This window comes from Rattus norvegicus, chromosome 12, assembly GCF_036323735.1.
Source record: "Rattus norvegicus strain BN/NHsdMcwi chromosome 12, GRCr8, whole genome shotgun sequence".
NCBI classification, from domain to species: Eukaryota; Metazoa; Chordata; class Mammalia; order Rodentia; family Muridae; genus Rattus; species Rattus norvegicus.
Genome location: NC_086030.1, coordinates 6,344,864 through 6,368,226, shown reverse-complemented (window position 1 = coordinate 6,368,226; position 23,363 = coordinate 6,344,864). Strand labels below are relative to the sequence as shown.

Genomic DNA, 23,363 nt, shown 5'->3' with positions numbered 1-23,363 from the left:
ATACCTTCACATGGTAGGGTCCCAGGACAATCCAGCCGCAGAAGCAATAGCCCAGGTAGATGACAGCCACACAGCAGCAGAAACGCATGACACTGGGCAGTGCCACTCGCAACGTGGCAATCAGGATCTGCGGAAGGGCAAGGGGACCACAGTGAAAGCAACGGCCACAACTTGACTAGCCCTCAAGTGGCAGGGAAGGCCTCACTGATGTCAGAGGGGCTGTTGAGAGTTCACACAGGGCAGGACCCACCTGGGAGGAGCCTAGAACATACCACAGCTGGACTCAGCTGGATGGGCAGGTAGGGACAGGCTCCCGTGGTCCTGCCCTGGTACAAAGACTCGTGTGTCTGTGGTAGGTGGGTAAAGGAAAGAGAGTGGTGGTTTGGTAATGTAGCTCAATCGTAGAGGGCCTAGTATGCACAGGGACTTGAGTTCAATCCCCGGCACTACACAGAGCTAAGCACGGTGACACAGCTGTCATTCTGGCACTGGGGAGGTCAAAGAGAGGAAGACGTGGAGTTCAGGGTCATCCTTAACTAGAAAGGAAGGCCAACCTGGGCTACAAAAACTTTTGTCTTTAAAATAAGAGCGCCACGCGCATACCTTTAGTGCCAGCACTCCAGAGACAGAGGCTGGCAGATCTTTGAATTCAAGACCAACCTGGTTTACAAAGCAAAGCAAAGAAAGTCTTGTGGTGAGTCCCTGATTGGCGGGAACTAGGGACTGTTTTGTGTGTCTGGGTTTATTTGAGGGGCACAGGGCAGATTCTGCCCAGGCGGGGCTCAGGCACAGGACACTCACATTGTACTTGTGGAAAAATGTCAGGTAGCGAATGACACCAACCCAGACCAGCAGAGTGGAGGTACCCAGGAGGATGCTGCAGACATCATAGCTGGCTAGGTTCTGTGGGCAGAAGCAAGGAGTCAACCCACAGGCTGTGCTCTACCTGGGAGGTGGGGGTGGTCCCCGAGTAGGCGAGGACCTGGAGACAGAGACACAGGGCCCCAAGAACAGGTCACTGATGGGAGTCACACCTTTGCCTCAATGCCAATCTTCATGATAGTCCCCGAGATGGTAAGCACGTCACTGGTGACCAGCAGGATGTACCAGCCATTGACAAACTCCAGCCGTTCCCAGAGGCTGATTTCCCGGCCCCGCCGCCGCCACATGAATACAACAAACTCCTATGGAAGGAGTCCAGGTGAGGGTCTGTCTAGAACTCCTAGGCCATCACCCCACACCACGGCCCCAGGGCTGGGCAAGGCGGGCACCAGCGCTCGTGACACCAGGGCCTCACGTTCTGCAGCAGGAAGCCACGGAGCAGTGAGCGGGCACACAGCAGGAAGGACAGGGAGCAGGTGAGGATGACCACCACATCAAACAGAAGCCGGAAGCTGTTGTCTCCTACAAGAAAGGGGTGGCTTCCATCACTGGTACAGAGCAGCGTGGTGTTGAGATGAGTGCTCTGCCACTGAAATACAACTCCAGCTTGTTTTGTTGTTTGTCTCGGAGACGGATCTCAATATCCTAGGCGGACCCCACACTTACAATGTACCCAAGGCTGGTCTTAAGTTCATACTGGGGTTACAGGAAAAAGAATTTTTGAAAATGTTTTCAAAGCAATGAGAATTGAACACGGGGCCTCACATCTGCTAGAATTATTCTCCGGCCCATTTTGTTTTATTTTTGGACAAGGTCTCACATAACCCAAGGTAACCTGGGATTCATTACATGTAGACCAGGATGACTTTGAGCTCCTTGTGCTGTGATTATAGGAAAATATTTACTTATTTATTTACAGTACTGGGAATTAAACCTAAGGCTTTGAACAGGTAGGAAACCACTAGGCTACATCCCCGGCCACCATTTTACATTTTGTATTGAGACAAGGTCTCTCAAAATTGCCCAGGAAGACTTTGAATTTGTGAGTACCCTACATCAACTGCCTAAATACTAGGATTACAGGTCTGGTTCCTTGGGATGGACTTGACCAGGCCCACTGTGGGGCTTTGGATATGCCTGGCCCACGGGAAATGGCATTATTGGGGTGTGGCATTGTTGGAGGAAATGTGTCACCATGTAAGTGGGCTTTGAGGTCTCCTAGTGCTTAAACTCTACTTAGTGCAGAAGAGACCCTCCTCCTGGCTGCCTGCAGAACAGAGTCTCCTCCTAGCTGCCTTTGGATCAAGATGTAGAACTCTCCTTCCAGCTCCAAGTCTGCCTGGATGCTGCCATGCTTCCCTGCCATGATGGTAATAGACTGAACCTCTGAAACTGTAAGCCAGCCCCAATTAAATGACAGTCATGGTATCTCTTCACAGCAATGGAAACCCTAACTAAGATATCCGGGATACCCCTACACCGTCCAGATGCCTAGTCAACACTGGCCGGGGGTCACAGACAAGTCATGAATAGCAGGGGCCCCTGGACAGTACTATCTGAGGCCCAAGAAGTGTCTGGAGAGTCAGGACTAATCTTGGGGTAATGGGGGTCTGAGGATGGGAGGGTTTACCGTGTCTGGAGACACTGGGGTGTTTACACTCCTGGATGTGGGTCTGGGTCTCCAGGCGGATGGGGATTCGCCCACTGTGTGCTTTATTGTCAAATGTGATCTGAAGGGGTGAGGCAGAGTAAGCTGGAGCAGCCCAAGCAACCACCTCAGCTCTCATGACAGCCAATCCATCCCGGCCTCACCCCATCACTCTCGTACCCATCCCCGGCCCCCACGACAGCCGACCCATGTCCCTGTACCCATCACTGTCATAACATCTTGACCATAGTACCTGAGACTACCTGAAGCCCTCAAGCATGCAGGGGGATTGGGGCAGAGGGTCACCCAGTTGCTCACCAGGATACTGAAGGTGTAACAGTCAGGGATCTCGTTGTTGATGAGGCTCTGCAGGTTAATTGTCTTCAGTTGGAAGTGGATGGTGACGTTGATCAGCCTGTTGGGGGAGGCTTAGGTGAGGGGCAGGGGTCCAATGTCAGCCACTCCCATCCCACGCTGACTCTGCAGCTAACAGAGGAAATGGCTCCCTCGGCGACCCACTAGGTCACTGGGTGAGGGCCCTGTCCCCTATCAACTCCATGAAAGTGGCCTGAGCTCCAGTGTTTGGACTCTGGCCACTCCACTCACCCCATCCTCAGCCGGACCCTTGAGCCCCTCAAAGAATCAGCCCCCTCAAGAGAAAAGGGCAGTACTTGTGGAATTTCAATGTGATGTTCTTGTAACTGGTGCTGCCATCCAAGAAGTCCAAGTCCTCACTGGGGATGTCAGGAGGTCTGTCAGGAGGATCCACCTGGATACAGTCTGAGGACATGACATCATACAAAAGGACTCAGGGGACAGGGAGGCCTGGGCTGCTCTCCTACGGTCCTGTTGGGCTTTCTCCCTGTTTTTTTTTTCTTTTTTTTTTTTTTTTTCTTTTTCTTTTTTTCGGAGCTGGGGACCGAACCCAGGGCCTTGCGCTTGCTAGGCAAGCGCTCTACCACTGAGCTAAATCCCCAACCCCCTTCTCCCTGTTTTAACTCCCTCTCTATACTTTACTGCTCCTTTCTAACCCTAGGGATCAAGCATAGAATCCATGTGCTAGGCCAGAGTCCACTAGAGCTATGCCTTCAGCCCGCCCCTTCATTTAACCTCTCGGTGCCGTGCAGGGAGGGCAGGATCTCTCTTCTCTATAAAGACCAGAGTGTTCCACAGGCCCTCCAGACACTCAGTGAGCAGATGACATTAATAATTCCCAGCTCTTCTTAGGTCGTGCACTCCACTAAGCACACACTGCACATGACAAATAATTCTCGGTTATGCAATCCGATCACACAGACGTGCAAGTGACAAGGTCAAGATTTTAGATCTTTTTCCTTCTTTTTCTCTGCTTTTCCCCCCATCCACAGCCTTGCCATTAGCCCCTCACTGTGGAATTCTAGGCAAGACATCTACCTCTGAACCATACCCCAGGCCCTCACTGGGGGATTCTAGGCAGGCTCTCTACTGCTGAGACTAATCTCTGAACCCTCGATGTCAGGATTTTAATCCCAGAAGCCTACACACCCAACAGTTAGGCCCTGCCCTGACTACTCACCAGTGACTACCCTTGGATCAATGTCAAAGGTATCGTTGGCTGGGTCCACATGGCCACGGTGGTAATATCGCTGGCAGAGAGCCAGAGCTGAGCCATTGGCCCAAGGCCCGCCCCCACCACGGACATAGGCATACCGGCCCAGGGATATCTCGGGTAGTGTCAGGTACTACAGGTAGAGAAGGGGAGAATCTGTCAGCTCCACTTGTTCAATCCAGTTCTCCCCCAAACCCCTGACGCGTGCTCGCTATACCTGGTCCACAGCATAGAAGATGGCTTGGTAGAGCTGCTCCCGTGTGTAGGCCGCAAAGGTGTCATCAGACCCATCAGAGTAACCCAGCAGGAAGAGGTGTCGGAAGGCAATGGTGTTCTCTTCCCGGAATGTCACCACCAGCTGGTTGCTGAGTCCAAAGAGAATGAGCTGCCAAGAAGAAGCCAGAGGTTGGCCTTGATGGCACAACTCAGTAAGGCACAGGGAGAGGAAGAGGGAAAAGGGAGTCCAAGAGATGTCCCCTGAGGTGAGACAAGGCCCCAGTGGCACTGCACGGGATAGCCTGTAACTCACTGTGCAGTCAAAGATACCTTTGAGCTCCTAATCTTCCTGCCTTCATCTCCCAAATGCTGGGATGACAGGTGCACCCCACAACAAGTTTATGCAATCCTGGAATGGAACCCAGGGCTTCATGCATGCCAGGCAGGCACTCTCCCAGCTGAACCATATGCCCAGCTGTCTTAGGGTCGCTATTGTGATGGACACCACGACCAAAGGCAGCTTGGGGAGGGAAGGGTTTATTTTTACACTTTCACATCACAGTTCATTATTGAAGGAAGTCAGGACAAGAACTCAAATAGGGCGGGAACCTGGGGGTAGGAGCTGATGCAGAGGCCATGGAGGGGTGCTGCTTACTGGCTTGCTCTTCATGACTTACCCAGGACCACTATCCCAGGAATGGCCTCACCAACAGTGAGCTTGGCCCTCCCCAGCCAGTCAGGAATTAAGAAAATGCCCAATAGGCTTACCTACAGTGTGATCTTATGGAGGCATTTTCTCAGTCAAGTTCCCTCCTGTCTGATGACTCTAGCTTGTATCAAGCTGACATAAAACCCAGCCCTCAGCACAAGGCGGGGACTAGTATACCTCACAGAAGTGGTGAATGAATGGTCAATCCATGCTTACTGATTGAAGGCGTGTGTCCTAAACCCACGCCTCCGGGATAGGTAATGTTAGTGGTCTGCTTTTGCTGAGGGGAGATCAGAGAGGACAACATGACATTGACTGGATTCAAATCCCATTTGTCCTGTGCTCAGCCACTGGGTAACTTTACACAATAACGTGTGAGTCTCAGGGGCATTTTGGGTATACAATGGAGGAGAGAACGGCCAGTGCTTCTGGGAGCTAAAAAGAGTTACTGACCACAAATCTCGGACTTCTTCCTGACTGGTAACACACTGTCATTACCATTACATGGCAGCAAGGGGCCACTCTAAGAGGAAAACAGTGGCGATGGTGGCATCTGGCCAAGGTCCTGCCTGGCTGGTCTCACCTGCACAGTGACCACCAAGATCTTGACCACCTGCAGCATCAACTTGCAGGGCTTGCGACCTTTGGCCCGGAACTTGTCACATGGACTCATAAAAAAGTACTTGAGGCGGCGGCGGAGGTCTTCCTCTTCTGGGGGGGTTGTGGGGGCTGGTGAGGTCCCCGCCTGGGTCCCATACCCAGGATTGGGGGTCAGCAATTGCTCGGTCTCTAAAAGAACGGAAAAGGACAGTAGAAGGTCAGCGGTGGACAATGTCCTCTGCTTCCATCACCAGCAAGCCTCCGCCAATTCTTCTTTTTTTAATTTATTATACATAAGTACACTGTCACTGTCAGTGAGAGCACATCGGATCTCACTGCAGATGGTTGTGAGCCACCATGTGGTTGCTGGGATTTGAACTCAGGACCTCTGGAAGAGCAGTCGGTGCTCTTAACCACTGAGCCACCTCTCCAGCCTGCCTCTACCAATTCTACTGGAGAGGAAGAATGCAAAAGAAAAACTGCAAGATGGCTCAATAGGTAACACGTTTGTCCTCAAGCCTGACAACCTGAGTTTGATCGTCTGAACCCACGTGGCGGAAGGAGAGAACTCACAAGCGCACGTTCACACACAATACGTAAATGTAGTAAGTATTTAAAAAAATAAAAAGGCTGCCCAGTTGGTACGGTGCTCGCCTAGAACGTACAAAGTTCTGAGTCCAATCCCAGCACGTAATAAACTGAGCACAGTGGCGCACACCTGAAACCCCAGCTCCTGGGAGCTAGAAGCAGGAGGATCACAAAATCGAGTCCATCTTTCGATACACGAGACCTTGGCAAGACCAGAAAGACAAGTGGGAAGGAGGTAGGTAGAACGGGGAGAAGGCACAAACTTGTAATCCCAACACTGGAAGGTGGAGGCACGAGGATTACAAGTTCTAGGCCAGCACGGTCCATACAGTGAGAGAAAGAAGGAAAGAGCCTGGCATGACGCATGTCTATAATCCTCGTACTTGTGAGGGCAGAGACGGGGGTCAGAGTTCAAGGTCATCCTCAGCTACATACGTGTCCTAGGCCAGCCTAGGATTCTGTCTTAAGGAGAAAGGAGGGGGTAAGGGTAGGTGAATGAAAAAAAAAAAAAAAAGAAAGAAGAAGGAAAAGGAAAGGATATGACTGTCCCTACGTATGGTGGGGGAGAAAGTCCATTATAGGTATGTGGGAGAACACAGCCAAATGCAGGGGCATCTGGGAGAGTCGAGGTAGAGGGGAAGGGGAAAGGAGGAGGAAGAGAAGGGAACCAGATGCAGCCGTCAGGAGGCCTAAAAGAAAGTAACTGAAATAGTTGGATTATATAAGGAAGGGCAGCTGGGAGAAAAGCAGCCCAGAGGTTAAAGGAAGGGTGGGGTATTCAAGCCAGTAAGGTCCTGTCACAGGTAGGGACTGAGGGATGAACCAGGAGGCCAATGTCTGCCTTGATATGTTAAACAGGCACCTTGGCCATTTGTCCCACGTTTGCACCTTAACAGATGGCAGTAAGGTGGCTCAGACAGTAAAGATGTTTGCTACCAAGCCTGACAACCTAAGCTGAGTCTCCTCGCTGAGCCTCAACCTCATCGTCCAAATGAAGCAACCGTATCCTCCATAAGCTAAGAACTCAATAATCAGAAAGTCTTTACCACAGAGCCTGGATTGAGTCTAGCCATAACAAATCCACCAGTTCTCTTGTGGGAGAAGGGGCAGCTGGGATGGCTAGCTTCTTGGAGGGTTTGGCAAGGCCCCTAAACTTACCCAAACTCCAGCCTACAGGTAGTTAGCACAGAGCTGGGCCTAAATCCCAGTGTTCTCAGGACAAATTCCCCCAAGAGTAACCTTTGAACTCATCAGAAACCAGCCCATCCCAGGCCACAGGTCCGACATTAACAATAAGGGCTGACATGATGACTCAGGTAAACCTGGCACTCAGAGTTCATAGAAGTTCAAGGCTTGCCTGAACTACATAGCAAAACACAGGACAGGTTGGGTTAGAGCCTGATCCAAAAGAACCCCCAAAAACAGGGGCTGGCAAGGTGGAGCAGTAGGTAAAGATGCTTGTTGCCAAACATGACACCCTGAGTCCAATCCCTGGGACCCACAGAGTAGGAGGGGGCGAATTCCTACGGGTTGTCCTCTGCAGTCAACTGACTTCACCACCCTTCAGGGAGCCAAGTTCTGGGAATCCCACAGCCAAAAGCCAAATTCCAGACTCTGTCCACCTCACTCAACTCATCCAGAAAGTAGAAATTAAAACCATCTGGCCCCAAGGCTGAGATCCAGAAACTACTTCGAGAATCCTGCCAGACCAACCGGCAAATAACCCATTCTTCAATGCAGAGCTAGATCTGAGGAACATGCATTCTATCCGTGAACCATTCTTCCAGGCCCAAAGCTGCCAGGAGTAGGCTGGGCCATGTCACTACTTGTGGTTCCGACCTGGCTCCTCCCTTTTTAGTCTAGGTGAGCTTGTTTACAAGCTGGTAGGGAGGAGAGCCGAAAGGGAGGCTGTGACTCCCTAGTAAGACCATAGCTTAACGAGCAGCCGGGACTCCCACACGAGTGTCTGCAGCCGACACACAGTGGAGATCAACACGAGATGTCATCCCAGATCTCTCAGTGACAAGTCTGGAAGCTGGGGGCACGCAATCTCGTTTTAGGAAGGCAAGACGGCATGGGTTTGAGGAGCTGTAGTTTAGTCCCCTAGTTCGTGGAGGCCGTCCCTCCAGCAGTCTTCCTGCCAGTGTTTAGGGGAGCCAGCTTCCCTGTGCAGGCTACTGTCATATAGAATTCTAGCAAACCAAGCAACTGGAACTTTTTTTTTTTTTTTTGACATAGGTCAGCAGTACTGTGGTACACAGGCCTAGGGTCAATCCAGAAGGAGGAGAGGAAGAGGAGGAGAAAGCCTGGATTAGGCCTCTAATCTCAGTACTCAGGCTGAGGAAGGAGTATCACAGGTTCAAGTCTGGCAGAATTCTGGAGGCCAAGGAAGGCAGACCTAAGAATTCTACAACTGCCAGGGCTACATAGACTCTGTTTCAAAACAGACAAAAACAAAAGTAAAAGAAGTTCAGGGTCTACAGAATAAGACCCTGATCCAAACACAACCAAACTACCACTGACAAAACCTTGGGCTTCACATAGTTTCCTCATGGGAGAAGCTGGCTGCCTGCCTGCTGCCTGTTTACAAACTGAGAAGAGACTAGTTTGGGGAAGGCAACACTCTTACAGGTCACAAACCCTGGAAAGAAATGCTACGTAATTACAATAATACAGCCATCCATGGTGACACATGCTTAGTATCCCAGCACAAGGCAGGTGGAGGGTGGGATTCAGGAGTCCTGCCCTCTTAAATTGGAGAATCTTACGCAACTAAGTGCACGGGCCTTTAGAATCATCATCAACAACAAAAAGCTCTCTGCAGACATTTAAAGGCTGGGGCCCGCCCACTGGTTCCAACTGCCCACCTCTCCTCCATAAGTCTGCACTACACTTCAATGGGAAAATGGAGAGCTTGGTGCAAGAGGCTGGAGGAGATGGTGTCCAGCCACCACTCAGTTCTTGGAACTGTAGAACCTCACTGCCTGAGGCCAAGAGATGCTAGTAACCATCTACAACCTGGGTTCTGGGTACTACGCCATCTGTCCACTTGAGGCTAGAGATGTTGTTGGTATCCACCCACCACCCAGGTTCTAGGATGCGATTGTGTCTCTGTCTCCCCCCCACCCCATGGGGACTTGAAAAACTTGAGAACTGGAAGCCCAGGGTCTGGGAGCCATCTGCCCATCTCTCCCTTATGGAGCATCTGAGAAGTCCGCATTGGACTTTTGGAACAGAAAGTTGAGCGATTGACGTCCAAGGTCGGAGATGCGCACCCACTGCCCAGGTTCTAGGAAGCATCATCAATCTCCCATAGGAACGCTGAGAAGTCCGCACTGAGCTTCAGAACATTAACCAGGACATTCGCCGCCCAAGGTCAGGTATGTCGATGCCCACGCGACGCCCAGATTCAAGGATTGGTAGAAGCATTCTGCCCGGGGTAGGAGATGCTGGTGCCCACCCGCCGCCCAGGTTCCAGAAGCCGAATGCCCATCTCCCTGCACTGGACTGGAGCGGAAGGCTGGGCGCTCGTCACCTGAAGTCGCGGAGCCGGGCGCGCCCTCCCGCCGCCCGCGCTCACCTGAGCCGCGCCGGCCCGCCGCGGTGGCCATGGCCGCACGGTGAGCGCGGGATGCGGGCGGGTCCGTGCGCGCACCGCGGTCACTGCGGCCTCGCTCCCTCCCGGCGCCGCTTCAAACCCTCCGGCATCAGCTGACATGCGCCGCGGTCACGTGAGCGGGGCGCCTGGGTCGAACACGTGACAAGCTTGACGCTGTCTAAGGGGGCTGGGCAGAACCTCCCAGCAGTGCGCATGCGTCCATAGCTGGCCTCTCGAGGACTAAAGACAGTCGCGCGGTCCTAGTGCCGATTCCAAATATAACAAAAAGGTCTGAGAGACCTGGTGGCTTCTAGGTGTGGCAGGGGCTGGATTCGATCTGGCTCGGCGTCAGCCTTGTAACTCCTGTGTCCAGAGCATGAATGGTGTCCGGTGATGATCCGACGTCCTAAGCCGAAAATATCCTCCCCTCTACTCCCAGAAAACTTTTCTGTCTCCTATCTGACCTACAAGCAAACTGTATTTCCTAAACCAAATAGAACCATTTTTTAACAGTCCAAAGCCATTGGCCTTTCTGCACACTGCAACAGCCTCGGTACTATCTTTTACTGTCAGCCTCCGCCTACAGAGAACCCAGAAGGACCTCCAAAGAATGTCTAGCTTCTAGAACCTCCTAGTGGCTTCCCATGGCTTTGCAATGACCAGAAAACTTCCCACTTAAACTGACTACTGGTCTAGCTTCCATCTTCTGCCATTCACCTCTCTAGGACAGTCTTGCTTGGAACTTGATAGTTAGAAACACAGGTTCTGCAGGGAAGGCAATTCGAGTTTAAATCTCACCATCACTTCAAAACTTTCCACGGTGCCTTAAACTGCGTGTTCTATTTCCTTTTATTATTATTAATAATAAACTAAAATTATCCTCTGTTTTGCAAAACAGGAATCCCCCAGAGTTACCTGCTTCCCAGAGCTGTATAAAGGATTAAATAAAGTAATTCAAGATCGTCTTACAGTGCTGGGGATGTGTAACCCATTTGATAGGCTGCTTGCTCAAAATTCACAGACGGGGACCAATCCCCAGCGCTGTGGAAACAAGGCTCGATGGCCCATGCAGTCTGTAATGTCAGTAAGCGTTATACTGTCTCCAAGGCCAGGCATCGAGGCTAGGGAGATTGCTCAGTACATCACCTCAGGGAGGTGGTTCAGTGGCTCGTGCTTACCACGAAAGCATGAAGACCTGAATTCAAAGCCCTGGAATTCATGTAAAAACTGAGTTCTGGTACCTCTAATCCCAGCATTGAGGAGACAGGGATGAGAGGGTCAGTGGGGACCGGGCCCAGCTAGTCTAGCCAGTCTGTGAACTCCAGGATAAAAGTGAGGGGCTGAAGAGATAGCTAATCAGTTAGGAGGACTGGTTCTTGTAGAGGACTAGAGTTCAATTCCCAGCAACCACATGGCAGCTGACAACCGTCTATAATTCCAGTTCCACTAGATACAATGTCCTCTTCTGACCTCCAAAGTCACAGTTATGCGACACAGACTTACCTGAAAGCTAATAAATAAGGAAAATAAAATTATAAAAATAAAAAAAAGCGAAGAATTGAGGAAAGGCACCAACCTGGATCCCTTGCCTCTATGTGTATACATACACACACAAGCACTGGCACCCACACCTACAATTACATAGGCTGCCAACACACACACACACACACACACACACACACACACACACACACAGAGAGAGCATATTGGGCTATTCAGAAGATGGATTTTGAGATCAGCTAGGTCTGTGTTGTGATATTCTTCCCCCTAAACAAAGGAAAAACCTTTTCTTCCATCGAAATTAGAAATCCTGCTGTGGCTTTAGTGTTCCACCCTCTGTCCTTGGTTCTGAGATATTTCTAAACTAGCAGTGTCCAAAGTGTGCCCGTCTCGCTTCCTTCTGAGACCTCAGTATTAGGTGTTTATTAGGGCATGGTGGTTAAGACCTGTAATGCCAGCACTCAGGAAACGGGCAAGCCTGGACTACATCGTAAGGTCTAGGCCAGCCTGGGTTACAAAACGGGACCCTATTTCAATAAAGAAATAAACGAACAAATGAGGTGACAAGATGGATTCAATGGTTAAACACAGGACCCACATGACAGTCAGTCCACAGCTGCCCATAGCTCCAGTTCAAGGAACCCAGCACCATCCTTTGGCTTCCAGAGAGGCATCAGGCAAGCACACAGTGCACTTACACAATAAAAGATGCAGGCAAAACACTCACACACATAAAATAAAAATGTAAACAAAATAAAGCAAGCTGGTAGATGGCTCATTAGGTAAAGGCACTTGCTGCCAAACCTGATTGATGACTTGAGTTCAATACCCAAAACCTTCACGGTAGGAAAACTAACCCCTGAAAGTTATCGACTCCACACACAGATGCTATGGCGCACACACACACACACACACACACACACACACACACAGACATATACACATACACACAAAACACAGACACATACATACACAAAACACACACACAAACCACACAGACACACACACACACAAAACACACACACACAAACAGACACACACACAAAACACACACACACAAACACACACAAACATGCACACATGCATGCACACAGACACACAAAACACACACACAAACATGCACACACACAAACACGCACACATAGACACACACAGACACAAACACACATCCACAGATACACACAGACACAAAAACACACCCAGACACACACAAACTTGCACACACACACAAACACATACACACAAACCCACCCACAGACACACACAAACACATACAAACCCACACCCACACAAACATGCACACACACAAACACATAAACACACACAAACCCACACCCACACACAAACATGCACACACACACAAACACATAAACACACACAAACCCACACACACAAACACACAAACACATACAAACCCACACCCACACAAACATGCACACACACAAACACATAAACACACACAAACCCACACCCACACACAAACATGCACACACACAAACACATAAACACACACAAACCCACACACACAAACACACAAACACATACAAACCCACACACGAACATGCACACACACAAACACATAAACACACAGAAACCCACACACACAAAGTGTACTTTTTAAATGTGTAAAGAGATGACTCAGTGGTAAAGGGCACTTACTGCTCTTACAGAGGACCTGGGTTTAATTCCTAGCACCCACATCATGGAGCCATCTGTAACTCCAGTTCAAGGGGATCCAATGTCTTCTTTCGCTTCATGTGGGCCCTGCATGCACATGGCACACAGATGTACATACAGGCAAAACATTTATACACACCGAACAAAATAAACATTTTAAGATAAATCACCAAGTGGTAGTCTAGCTTTTCGTGACAGGCTTACTACATAGTCCAATCTGCCTGCTACCTCCAGAGTGACAGGTGACAGGCCTGAACCACCGCACTGGCTAGCAGATGTGTGTTAAGCACATGAAATGTGCAACACGAATATGCAACCTCCCCTCCTCCAGTGGCTTTTCAAGAGCTGGAGGTTAGCCCAGGGATCCAGTGGTTTTTCAAGGGCTGGAGGTTAGCCCAGGGATCCAGTGGTTTTTCAAGGGCTAGGAGGTTAGCCCAGGGATCCAGTGGGTTTCCAAGGGCTGGAGGTTAGCCCAGGGATCCAGTGGTTTTTCAAGGGCTAGGAGGTTAGCCCAGGGATCCTGTGGCTTTTCAAGGGCTAGGAGGTTAGCCCAGGGATCCAGTGGCTTGTCTTTGGTGCCCCTTTAGTAGCCTCTAGGGTCAACCCACTAGAATATTATCATGCCAGAAATCCCAGCACAGGAGCAAATACCTAAGGAAAACACCCACAGAAGCTGACTGACCTGACTACAAGGACCAGACTCGGGAGAGCAAACATTAACAGGTGGAAAGACACTCTGTGGGGCCTTGTATGGTAAGCTAGGAGGCCTAGAGAATGCCTTCGCAGATCTGCCTGGCCTGGACCACACCCTCCATGTCCACCAGCAGTAGGAGAAATCAAAAAAGGCAAGCAACACAGAGACAGGAGGCAGGAGGATTTTACTGTGAACATAGCACACACCTTCCCCAGATCACCACAGACGCAGCGCCCCCTTTACCCATCAGGCCCCAGCAGGGCCCCTTCCTCCTTTACCCACTTGGGACTTTCTCCAGCTGGAAGGGCTGGGCTGGGACTGTCGTGAGTGGGAGAATAGGGGTCAGTTTGGGACTTGGGTCTGGAGTCAGGATTGGGGACAAGATCGGGGTTAGGGTTGGGATCCAACTCTTGGTCAGGACTGGGTACCACATCGGGATCAGCATCAAGGCCTGGCTTAGGGTCAGAAGACAGAACAAGGTCAGGGCTGGAGACAGATCCTGAGTGGGTCTGAAGGAGGGGGTTTTGGAGTGAACCCAGCACAGAAGTAGGGGCAGAACTTCGGGCAGGGCTGGCACCGGAACTGAGGCCCAGGCCAGATCCCAGCACAGAAACAGCATCAGGACCCAGGAAAGAGATCTGCCCTGGCCTCATCATAGATACTGGGCTCAAACCAGGCCCAAGACCCAGCCCGGCTGCGGCTGCAGCGGCGGCAGCGGCGGCAGCTGCGGCTCCCTCATGCACACGCTTATGTTTGGTGAGGCTGGAGGCTTGGCCAAAGGCCTTGCCGCAGAGCTGACAACGGTAGGGGCGCTCGCCAGAATGCACGTGGAGGTGTTGTAGGAGTGCCGAACTCTGCCCAAAGGCCTTGGAGCAGTGTGGGCAGGCGTAAGGTCGCTCGCCAGTGTGGATGCGCAGGTGGTGCTGCAAGTTGGAGCTCTGCCCAAAGGCCTTGCCGCAGTGGGGACAGCGATAGGGACGCTCAGCGGTGTGGGTGCGCTGATGCTGGAGCAACGCTGAGCTCTGCCCAAAGGCCTTGCCGCACTGCGGGCACGGGTAAGGGCGCTCGCCTGTATGGGTGCGCAGGTGTTTAAGGAGCGCAGAGCCCTGCCCAAAGCCTTTAGCACACACCGGGCACTTGTGGGGGCGAGGGCCACCGTGCGTGCGCAGGTGCTGGGCCAGCAACGAGCCGTGACCGAAGGCCTTGCCACACACGGGGCAGTGGTGTGGCTTCTCCCCGCTGTGGCTGCTGCGGTGCTTGAGCAGTGTGGACCGCCAGCCGAAGGCCTTGCCACAGGCAGCACACTGGTAGGGCCGTGCACCAGTGTGGATGCCACGATGTTGGGCCAGTGTGGCACCATGGCTGAATGACTTGCCACAGTCAGGGCAGCGGTAAGGCTTCTCTCCACTGTGCGTGCGTCGGTGCTGGCTCAGCCCAGAGCTGCGGCGGAAGGCTCGCCCGCAATCAGGACAGGAGAAGGGACGAGGTGGACTGGCAGGGGCAGGAAGCACCACCGCTGAGCTGGTGGCCAAGATTTCGGGGGTGGCAGTGAGGCTAGAGGGAAGGGAATCCACATGTGGAGCAGCAGGGCTGAGGGTGTCATCGCTTGGGTCGAGAACTAGTGGCACCGGGCCAATCACATCAGGATCCAGGTCGAAACTTGAAGACGTGGGATCCAGATCTCGAGAATCCAAGTCTGGCTTCCCCAACATGGACGGTGGAGCTTCCTCTGCCTCAGGCTCGGGATCTTCTAAGCTGGCGTCCCCATCCTCTGAGACAGTGTTGAGGTCTTCCGGCTCTGGCTCGGGGCTTTCAGAGATACGATCTGGAGCTTTGGGACTGGGGTCCAGGTCTTCTGGGTCTGAAGGAAGGTCTCCATAAAGGGGCCTAAGACTCTTGTGGCCCGGGTTCCTAACCAGGACGGAGCGCCTCATCCTGGAAGTAGAACCGCGTGCGGATTCCGGAACGGGATCTGCAGTATGAGGACAGGAGGTTGGTGGAGGGAGGTTCTGGGGGAGAGGGATCTGGCCATGCCACACTAAAGTCCCTGGTGAATGTACATGGTTCCTGCTCTTGTCTTTAACCACAGGAAGAGTTCTAACCCATGTCCTACCCAGGATTTGGACCAGAAGGATTCTAATGGGACATATTGGGACCCTTACTTTTCACCTCAAACCTGGATGGGGGCCATCTTGGGATCTTGTGTTTAAAAACAGGGCCTTGTGCAGCTCCAGTTGTCTATCAACTCATTACGGAATCAAGGATGACCTTAAATTTCTAATCCTCCTGCCTCAACCCCCTGAGTGTAGAATGACAGGGAGTGCACAACCACATTCAGCTCATGTGGTGCTGGTTTCCTGCGTGGTGAGCACTCTACTATCTGAGATGCATTCCCGGCCCAATCCCGAGCTCCGAGGGGGAACCTGGGTGTTATGGAAGGCAGTACTAAGGTCTGAACTGCCTAAATCTGGGGGAAAGGGTGTCAGGGTTCTTTTTTCCTCCTCAGGTCAAGGTCTGAATTCTTGCCCTACCTTATTAAGTGGTAGGTTCCTGGTAAAGAGGGGGGCTTGTGAGGCTTGTCTTACGGAAGTTGAATGGGTAGCAGTAAGGGTGGGAAGTTAATGATTCTCTAGTATTCTGAAAACTGCAGGGACCCTTGTTTGCTTCCAGCGAAGAATTCTAGACCTCACAGCTTGGGTGAGAGACATTCTCTCCTACACCAGAGGACACGGGAGAGGAAACCCAAGCTAGCAGTGGTGGCACACATCTGTAATCCCAGCACCTTTAGGACGAGTCTGGCAGATCTGGCCAGCCTGGGCTACAAAATAATAACGGTTTTCAAAATTAAGGGGGGGGTGCATACGTGGCCCTCTCCTAGGGAAAGGGACGGAAGGAGCACTAAGAATTCCACAGCCAGAGGGGGGGGGCGGCGGAGAAATTGGTTATTATAGCAATTTTCCAACTGGCTAGAAGATTGTGGATTTTAACCCCCTGGTGATGTGCCTGCAAAAAGAATCGCTGGGGCCCTCTGCAGTTCTAGAGCGAGCTGGAGGGTGGGGCAGAAGAGAGGTGAGGAGGAATGTCTCCAGGGAAGGGAATTCCTGAACACACAGACTCCTCGATGAGGGTATGAGGACTGTGTTGGGGAAAGCAGCAGACGTGGAGAAAGAGTAACACACCTCTACCTTGGGGCTAAGTGTACTCTTTGTTGGGCTGGGCTCCTGGGGATTGGGGAGACCTACCTGACCCCAACCTTGAAGCCAGGAGACAATACGCAGAAGGGAGTGGAGTTCCCCCAACAGTTTCTCTACCCAGGCCCCACTCCTGGAGATTAGTGGGCAATACCTGGGCCCCCCACCCAGGTTTCTGGAGGCAAGGTATTTTTAGATTGCCTTTGAAGGAAGCAGCTTCATGAACTCCCATCTTGGATGGAAACTCCCATCTATCTCTTAGATTAAAACCCTGTGGAGAGGGCAGGTGCACCCCGATCATCTCTTGGGAAAAATGGGCTTCCAAGGCTGTACATCCCAAGACTGGAGGTGAAAGCTAACAATAACTGGGATTTTTCTTGGGATCCTTGAGGTAACACGACACCTCCCTCCTAGACACACACATATACACTATGGAGTATAAAGTCCCACATCGGAAGAACAATGCCCCAGGCTTCTCTTGGTTTCCAGAGAGAAACCCCCTATCACCTCTTGAAGTAAGGAGTTGTCCTGCTCTGTGGGACCCAAGCTAGCGGGTGCCTCCACCCATCCGGATCTCAGATTCACTGTAGATTAGGGGGTGGTCCTGGCGTTGGCGGGATAAACGTACTAGGCCTGAGCTCCTCGGGACCCCCCTCCCACCGCATCCGCCACCTTGACCCCCCAAGTCGAGCGCTGGCACCATGCACTCTGCAAGAGGTGCATAGAGGTAGCCTGGGGCCGCGCCCCGCGCCCTGCCCTTAGTGTTGGGGGTCTCCTCACAACCACCTCCCCCTTTTGTCCAGCCTTCCCCAATCCGTCCCGATCCGCTTTCGGGGTCACTCACCCGATGCCCCTCGCCCCTGCCCGGCCTGGCTGCACTCGGGCTGGCCAGCCGGCGTCTCCCCGCCCCAGGCTTGCAGGAAACCCCACCGCTCACCAGCCCCGCTGGCGGCCCCCTCGGCCCAGCGGCCCCGCCAGGCGCTCCCGAGGAGCGAGAGGGGCCGGCCGAGGGCCGCTGCGGGAGCTGCTGGGACTTGTAGTTCGCCCGCGCCCTCGGCGGCCGGAGCCATCGCTGCCCCCGCCCCCCGGGCCAAGCCTTTGTCCCGGCTAGGGCCACCCCGGCTGGGGCGCGTCTCGTCTTTGTTTGCACCCTACCAGCCCGCTCTACCCTAATCCTAGGTGACTCTTCCGGCCCCTTCTCCGACCCTGATCTTGACTCTCCATCTGTAACCCTGACTCTATCTGTTTATCTATCTTCCATTCTGTCCTCTCCTCTCCATCTTTTTTTCTTCATCTCCTTAAAAAATTATTTGATTCCGAGCCTATGCGTGCCGTGTTGCGCATGGGGAAATCAGTGGACAACTTGCAGGAGTCTGTTCTCTCTTTATTGGAACCGTGATCTGCATGCTTGGCCGTGCGCCTATACCTGCTGAACTATCTCTCCAGGCTTCTGTTTTTCTTTCTCCATCTCTACCAGAATCTATTTTTTTCTCTTTTAATTTCTTTGCCTCTGGCCCAGCCATTTTCTCTGCCTCTGCCCTCTTTTGTCTCTGCCTGTCTTTGTCTTGTCCTCTTGTTCATTTCTCTGTCTTGTTTCAAACACATAAGCGGGGATCGGGGAGCTTTGAGAAAGCCTGCCATTTAAACATACAGTGTTATCTCAAAAAGAGTTTAGGGCTATCAGAATGTATCAGATGTTTTGTGGTGAGACTGGTGGTTAGAGAGGTGACCCAGTAAGTAAACTGCTTGTTGCAGAAGCTTAAGACCTGACTTGAGACTTTTGTCACCTATGTGGAAAGACAGTGGTGGGTCTAGCTTTGAGAATTCTAGCTTTGAGGTGTCTGAGGCAAGAGGATCCATTCTAACTGAATCAGTGAGCTGCCAGGGTCATTATGAGACTGTCTCAAAAAGTAAGGTTGGAGGGCTAACCAGGGGGCTCAGTGGGTAAAAGGGCTTGCTGAAAGGCCAAGGACCCGAGTTTGATTCCTTAGAACCAACATGATGGAAGGATCGAACTATCTTCCGACCACACCACTACATAAATAAATGTAATTAATAAAAATGAAAGTGGGGACCAATTGAGGTAGATACTTGAAGCCAATCTCGGTAGTCCACATAGATGTGTGTATGTAAAAGTTCTCCCCACCCCTGTCTTTACTACACACGCACGCACACACAGGCACGCACTCACGCACACGCATGCATACGCACGCATGCGCGCACACAGCACGCAACGCACGCACTCGCATGTACGCACGCACGCACACGCTCAGTTTTTTGTTTTTTTTTTTTTGTTGTTGCTAGCAGAATCTTTCTTTTAGGTAACCTTTCGCTCTCTGATCCTTCCATGTCCCTAGCTTCCTATTCAAATGGCAGGTGACACCAGAGGCAGACCAGGAGGCTGGACCAAGAGCTGATTTCTGGAACACCTTAGCCAGGACTGAGGAAGGCTTCAAGCCAAACTTTAAAGACACAGTTCCCTCCACCGCAGAGGGAATAAAAACAAGCCCAGGGGGAGCTGGCAGCTGGACCGGATGTTCTTGCCTCAGTATAAACAATGGTCACAGGGCAAAACAGATGGCACAGCAAGGCCACCCTCTGACCGTATCTGAAGTAAGATAGACACAAGAATAGGTTGCAACCGGAACAAGGACCACACATCCCCTCTTTCCCCCACAACACAAATGACTGCCCCTGTTTGCCAGCCACGGCCCACACTCTTTTTTCAACCCGCCCACATCTCCGGGATAAAAGTATAGCTGGAATCCCAGTTACAGACTTCACTAACCATAACTTTCCCTAAAACCACCCAGCACAAGTCGGTGTCACGCCCCCCCACCTCCCACAGACGTCTCCCAACACCCCCTGCTGAAGAGCCTCCTCTTTTCATCTTGGGAGGTTTCTGGCTGTACACAGACATTAGTCTCTCCACCCCCAACCCCTTTCCTCTACAAGGTCTCTTGTTGCCCAGGGCGGCCTCAAACTCACTGTGTAGCTGAGATGTCCTTAAACCTCTAATACGTTTGCCTCTCAAGTGTCTGTCTCAGTTCAGATATGACCAGAGGGTAGATTTGCTATTAGGCATGTCCCACCCCACCCAGGACCCTGTGCATGCTAGGCCACAAAGCCACACTGAGCCACACCGTCCCATTCCCTTTTTGCTTTTTTTTTTTTCTTCTGGTTTTGCATTTTTATTGGGGTTTATTATGGGCAGGAGGAACTGCCACCATAAAGTATGCCCCTCCCACCAAGCAGGTCCATTCTCATCCACCTCCCGTGCCTTCTGCGACTTTTTCTTTTTCTTTGTGCTGCTCTCTGTGCAGCTAGCAGCAGCCTCAGGCTCCTCAGAGAATTTCCTTTTCTTCTTAGGGGCTTTTTTTAATGTCAGGATGGCTCCTCAGTTAAGAGGATTGGCAACTCTTGCAGAGGACTCAGATTTAGTTTCCAGTGTTTACACAGCAGCTCACAACCCTCTGTAACTCCAGTTCCGGGGGGATCCGACGCCCTCTGATGGCTTCTTCGGGCATTGCACACAGTGCAAATACCTACACGTAGGCAAACACTTATATACATAAATATTTTTTTAAATAATGTGTTTATCGTGGAGAAGGCATCAGTGTGCAAGTCAGATGACAGACAACACAGGAGAGGCAGTGCTCTCCCTTCAGCATAGGAGTTCCAAGAAATGAACCCAGGGCCAGGCTTGGCAGGAGGTGCGTTTATCCACTGACCTGAGACTTGGGAGACAGAGGCAGAAGGATCAGAAGTTCATGCTTATTCTTGGCTATATAGAAAAGAAAAATATACCAAAAGAAAGTAAGAACAAGATGTTCCCAAATAAAACCAAGACAAAGGACTCACGGCCTGGAAAGAAAAGGAGATTGAATTGTGCAGTGGGTCAAATTTGGAGTTGGCTGGACAGACAGCCAAGAAAAGAGCCACCGCATATAGGAACTATAAAATCAATAGGGATTCTCCGGGCTGTTAAGTGCACACCTATGTGAATGTACCCAACCTCCCTGTGGAAAATATTCCTCAGGAAACTAGAAATCTGCTATGTAGGAAGAACAGTAAAAAAGCAGTTTCCTATTTCACTTTGGAACCTTAACAATATGGTTTTTTTTCTTTTTTCTTTTTTTTTTTGGAGCTGGGGACTGAACCCAGGGCATTGCGCTTGCTAGGCAAGAGCTCTACCACTGAGCTAAATCCCCAACCCCAGCAATATGTTTTTGATGTTGTGGTTTAAGGGGTTTTGAAGAAAAAGATCAGGATGTTGGACAAAGCCTTGAGTGTGGTCTTTTCTTTCTTCCTTTCTTTCTCCTTTTAAAATTTATATGAATTATTATTATTATTATTATTATTATTATTATTATTATTATTATTGAAGGAGTGCTCTGTGTATGCATGTATACTGCTTGCCAGAAGAGGGCATTAGTTCTTGTTATAGATGGTCGTGAGCCACCATGTGGTTGCTGGGAATTGAACTCAGGATCTCTGGAAGAGCAACCAATGTTCTGAACTGCTGAGCCATCTCACCAGCTCCAATGGGTCTTTTCTTGTTATTGTTTATTATTACTATGTGAGCCAGGGCATTTGTGTGGAGGTTAAAGTGTAAGTAGCTGGTGTTAGTCTCTCCCGCCACCACATGGGTCCTCAGGGTGAAACTGGGGTGTCCCCAGCTGGTCACAAGTTGTACCTGCTAAGCCCTGTCACTAGCACCTTCAGTGGCTCTTAGAAGACAAAAGCCTCTTGTACACATTCTTTGCAGAAGACAAGATGGTTCCTGCACCATATGAAATAGAGCAGAATTCTCTGTCCACACTAACAGAACAAAGTAATGAGGTAGAGAAAACACTAGGGGTTATCAGAGAATGTCTGGGGGGGGTTCTGGATGCCTGTCTCTGACATATCAAATACTCCGATTCCACAGAACCTAAATGTCATTTCCAGTAGTGAGAGCTCACAGCAGACTGTATTTATACTCCAGTTATGGCTTTCAACTAGACAGATGGTCTGGGCACATGTAGGTCTGTTGCTAGGAGACAGGACCCAGTAATATTTGCCCCTAGACTGAAAAGACTGTGATGTGACCAGGCACCGTGGTGTATACCTTTAACCTAAGCACTCAGAAGGGAGAAGCATGCAGACTTTTATTAGTTCAAGGGCAGCCTGAGGTGAGAGCCGGAAGGATGGCTTAGTGGGTAAAGATACTTGCCTGAATTCAATCCCCACTCCTTACCCACATTGCAGAAAGAGAAAACCAATTCCCACAAGTTGTCCTCTGACCTCTACCCTGGAGACATGATACGTGTACCCACAACAACCCGAACTAAGTAAATTAATGGAAGTAAAAAAACAAAACAACAACAAAAACCTTTAAAAGCCTTGCATGGTGGTACACACCTTTAATCCCAGTACTCAGGAAGCAGCAGCAGGCTGCTCTATGAGTTTGAGATCAGCCTGGTCTATATAGAGAAATCCAAGCCAGCCAGGGCTACCTAATGAGACCTTGTCTCAAAATAAACAAACAAAAAAAACAAAAATCAAACAAAAAACACCAAAACAAACCAAAACAAAAAACCCCCGAAGACAAAAACAAAACAAAACAAAAAAACCAAAACCAAAACCAAAACCAAACCAAAAAAAAAGCTCCCTCGCTACTCTTGCAGGGGACCAGACTTAGATTTCCAGCATTCACACAGAGTGGTTCAAAACTCTAGGAGAATATTATATAAATGTTTTTCTAGACAAAGTTTCTCAGTGTTGCAGCCCTGGCTATCCTGAAACTCTCTTAAAGAAACTTGCCTGCCTCTGTCGCTTGAAAGCTGTGATTAAAGGCAGGCACCATCACGCCTGTGTGTATGTGACCTGAAGAAGTTGAGTCTGAATTGTTCTGTCCCTGAAGGCCTAGGACTGACTCTTCCACATAACAACCCTGCTCAAGGGGTTGGAGAGATGGCTCAGTGGTTAAGAGCACTGACTGCTCTTCCAGAGGTCCTGAGTTCAAATCCCAGCAACCATATGGTGGCTCACAACCATCTGTAATGGAATCCGATGCCCTCTTCTGGTGTGTCAGAAGACAGCTACAGCGTATTCATATACAAAATAAATAAATCTTTAAAAAAAAAAAACCCTGCTCAATGCTTCTGTCCAACATAATTGCATTTCTTAATTACATTTTAAAAGATTTATTTATTTATTATATATGAGTACACTGTAGCCGTCTGCAGACACACCAGAGGAGGGCATCAGATCTCATTACAGATAGTTGTGAGCCACCATGTGGTTGCTGGGATTTGAACTCAGGACCTCTGGAAGAGCAGTCAGTGCTCTTAACCACTGAGCCGTCTCTCCAGCCCTCTTATTTACATTTTAAATGTTATCCCATTTCTCAGCCCCCCCCCCCCACTATCCCACCTACCCCTGCTTCTATGAGGGCGTTCCCTCACTGACCCACCTACTCCCTCCCACT

The 23,363-nt window shown here is 50.7% G+C and overlaps 2 protein-coding genes across 12 annotated transcripts in view; both read right to left on the bottom strand.

The window, feature by feature from the left end:
• Positions 1-10,376, bottom strand: part of Mcoln1 (mucolipin TRP cation channel 1) — a 14,301-nt gene extending 3,925 nt beyond the window's left edge. Inside the window, exons 1-12 of one of the 11 annotated variants that reach the window (XM_006248754.5) lie at positions 9,767-9,988; positions 5,627-5,832; positions 4,336-4,503; positions 4,086-4,251; positions 3,202-3,310; positions 2,849-2,945; positions 2,513-2,612; positions 1,298-1,404; positions 1,035-1,184; positions 802-903; positions 273-347; positions 5-127 (exon numbers count right to left, since the gene is read on the bottom strand). In XM_006248754.5, the coding sequence (XP_006248816.1) occupies positions 5-127; positions 273-347; positions 802-903; positions 1,035-1,184; positions 1,298-1,404; positions 2,513-2,612; positions 2,849-2,945; positions 3,202-3,310; positions 4,086-4,251; positions 4,336-4,503; positions 5,627-5,832; positions 9,767-9,842 (1,479 nt within the window). In that variant the 5' untranslated portion in view covers positions 9,843-9,988. Of the gene's footprint in view, positions 1-4; positions 128-272; positions 348-795; positions 904-1,034; positions 1,185-1,271; positions 1,405-2,512; positions 2,613-2,848; positions 2,946-3,136; positions 3,311-4,085; positions 4,252-4,335; positions 4,504-5,626; positions 5,833-9,766 lie in introns of those variants that run through there. The other 10 variants (XM_006248755.5, XM_006248756.5, NM_001105903.1 and 7 more) reach the window with 10 other exon arrangements.
• Positions 10,377-13,867: 3,491 nt separating this feature from the next.
• Positions 13,868-17,961, bottom strand: Zfp358 (zinc finger protein 358). Its single transcript, NM_001108328.1, has 2 exons — positions 17,736-17,961; positions 13,868-15,672 (listed from the first exon to the last, which is right to left on the bottom strand). The coding sequence occupies exons 1-2, from the start codon at positions 17,959-17,961 to the stop codon at positions 13,940-13,942; spliced, it is 1,959 nt and encodes a 652-aa protein (NP_001101798.1). The 3' UTR covers positions 13,868-13,939.
• Positions 17,962-23,363: the final 5,402 nt, after the last annotated feature.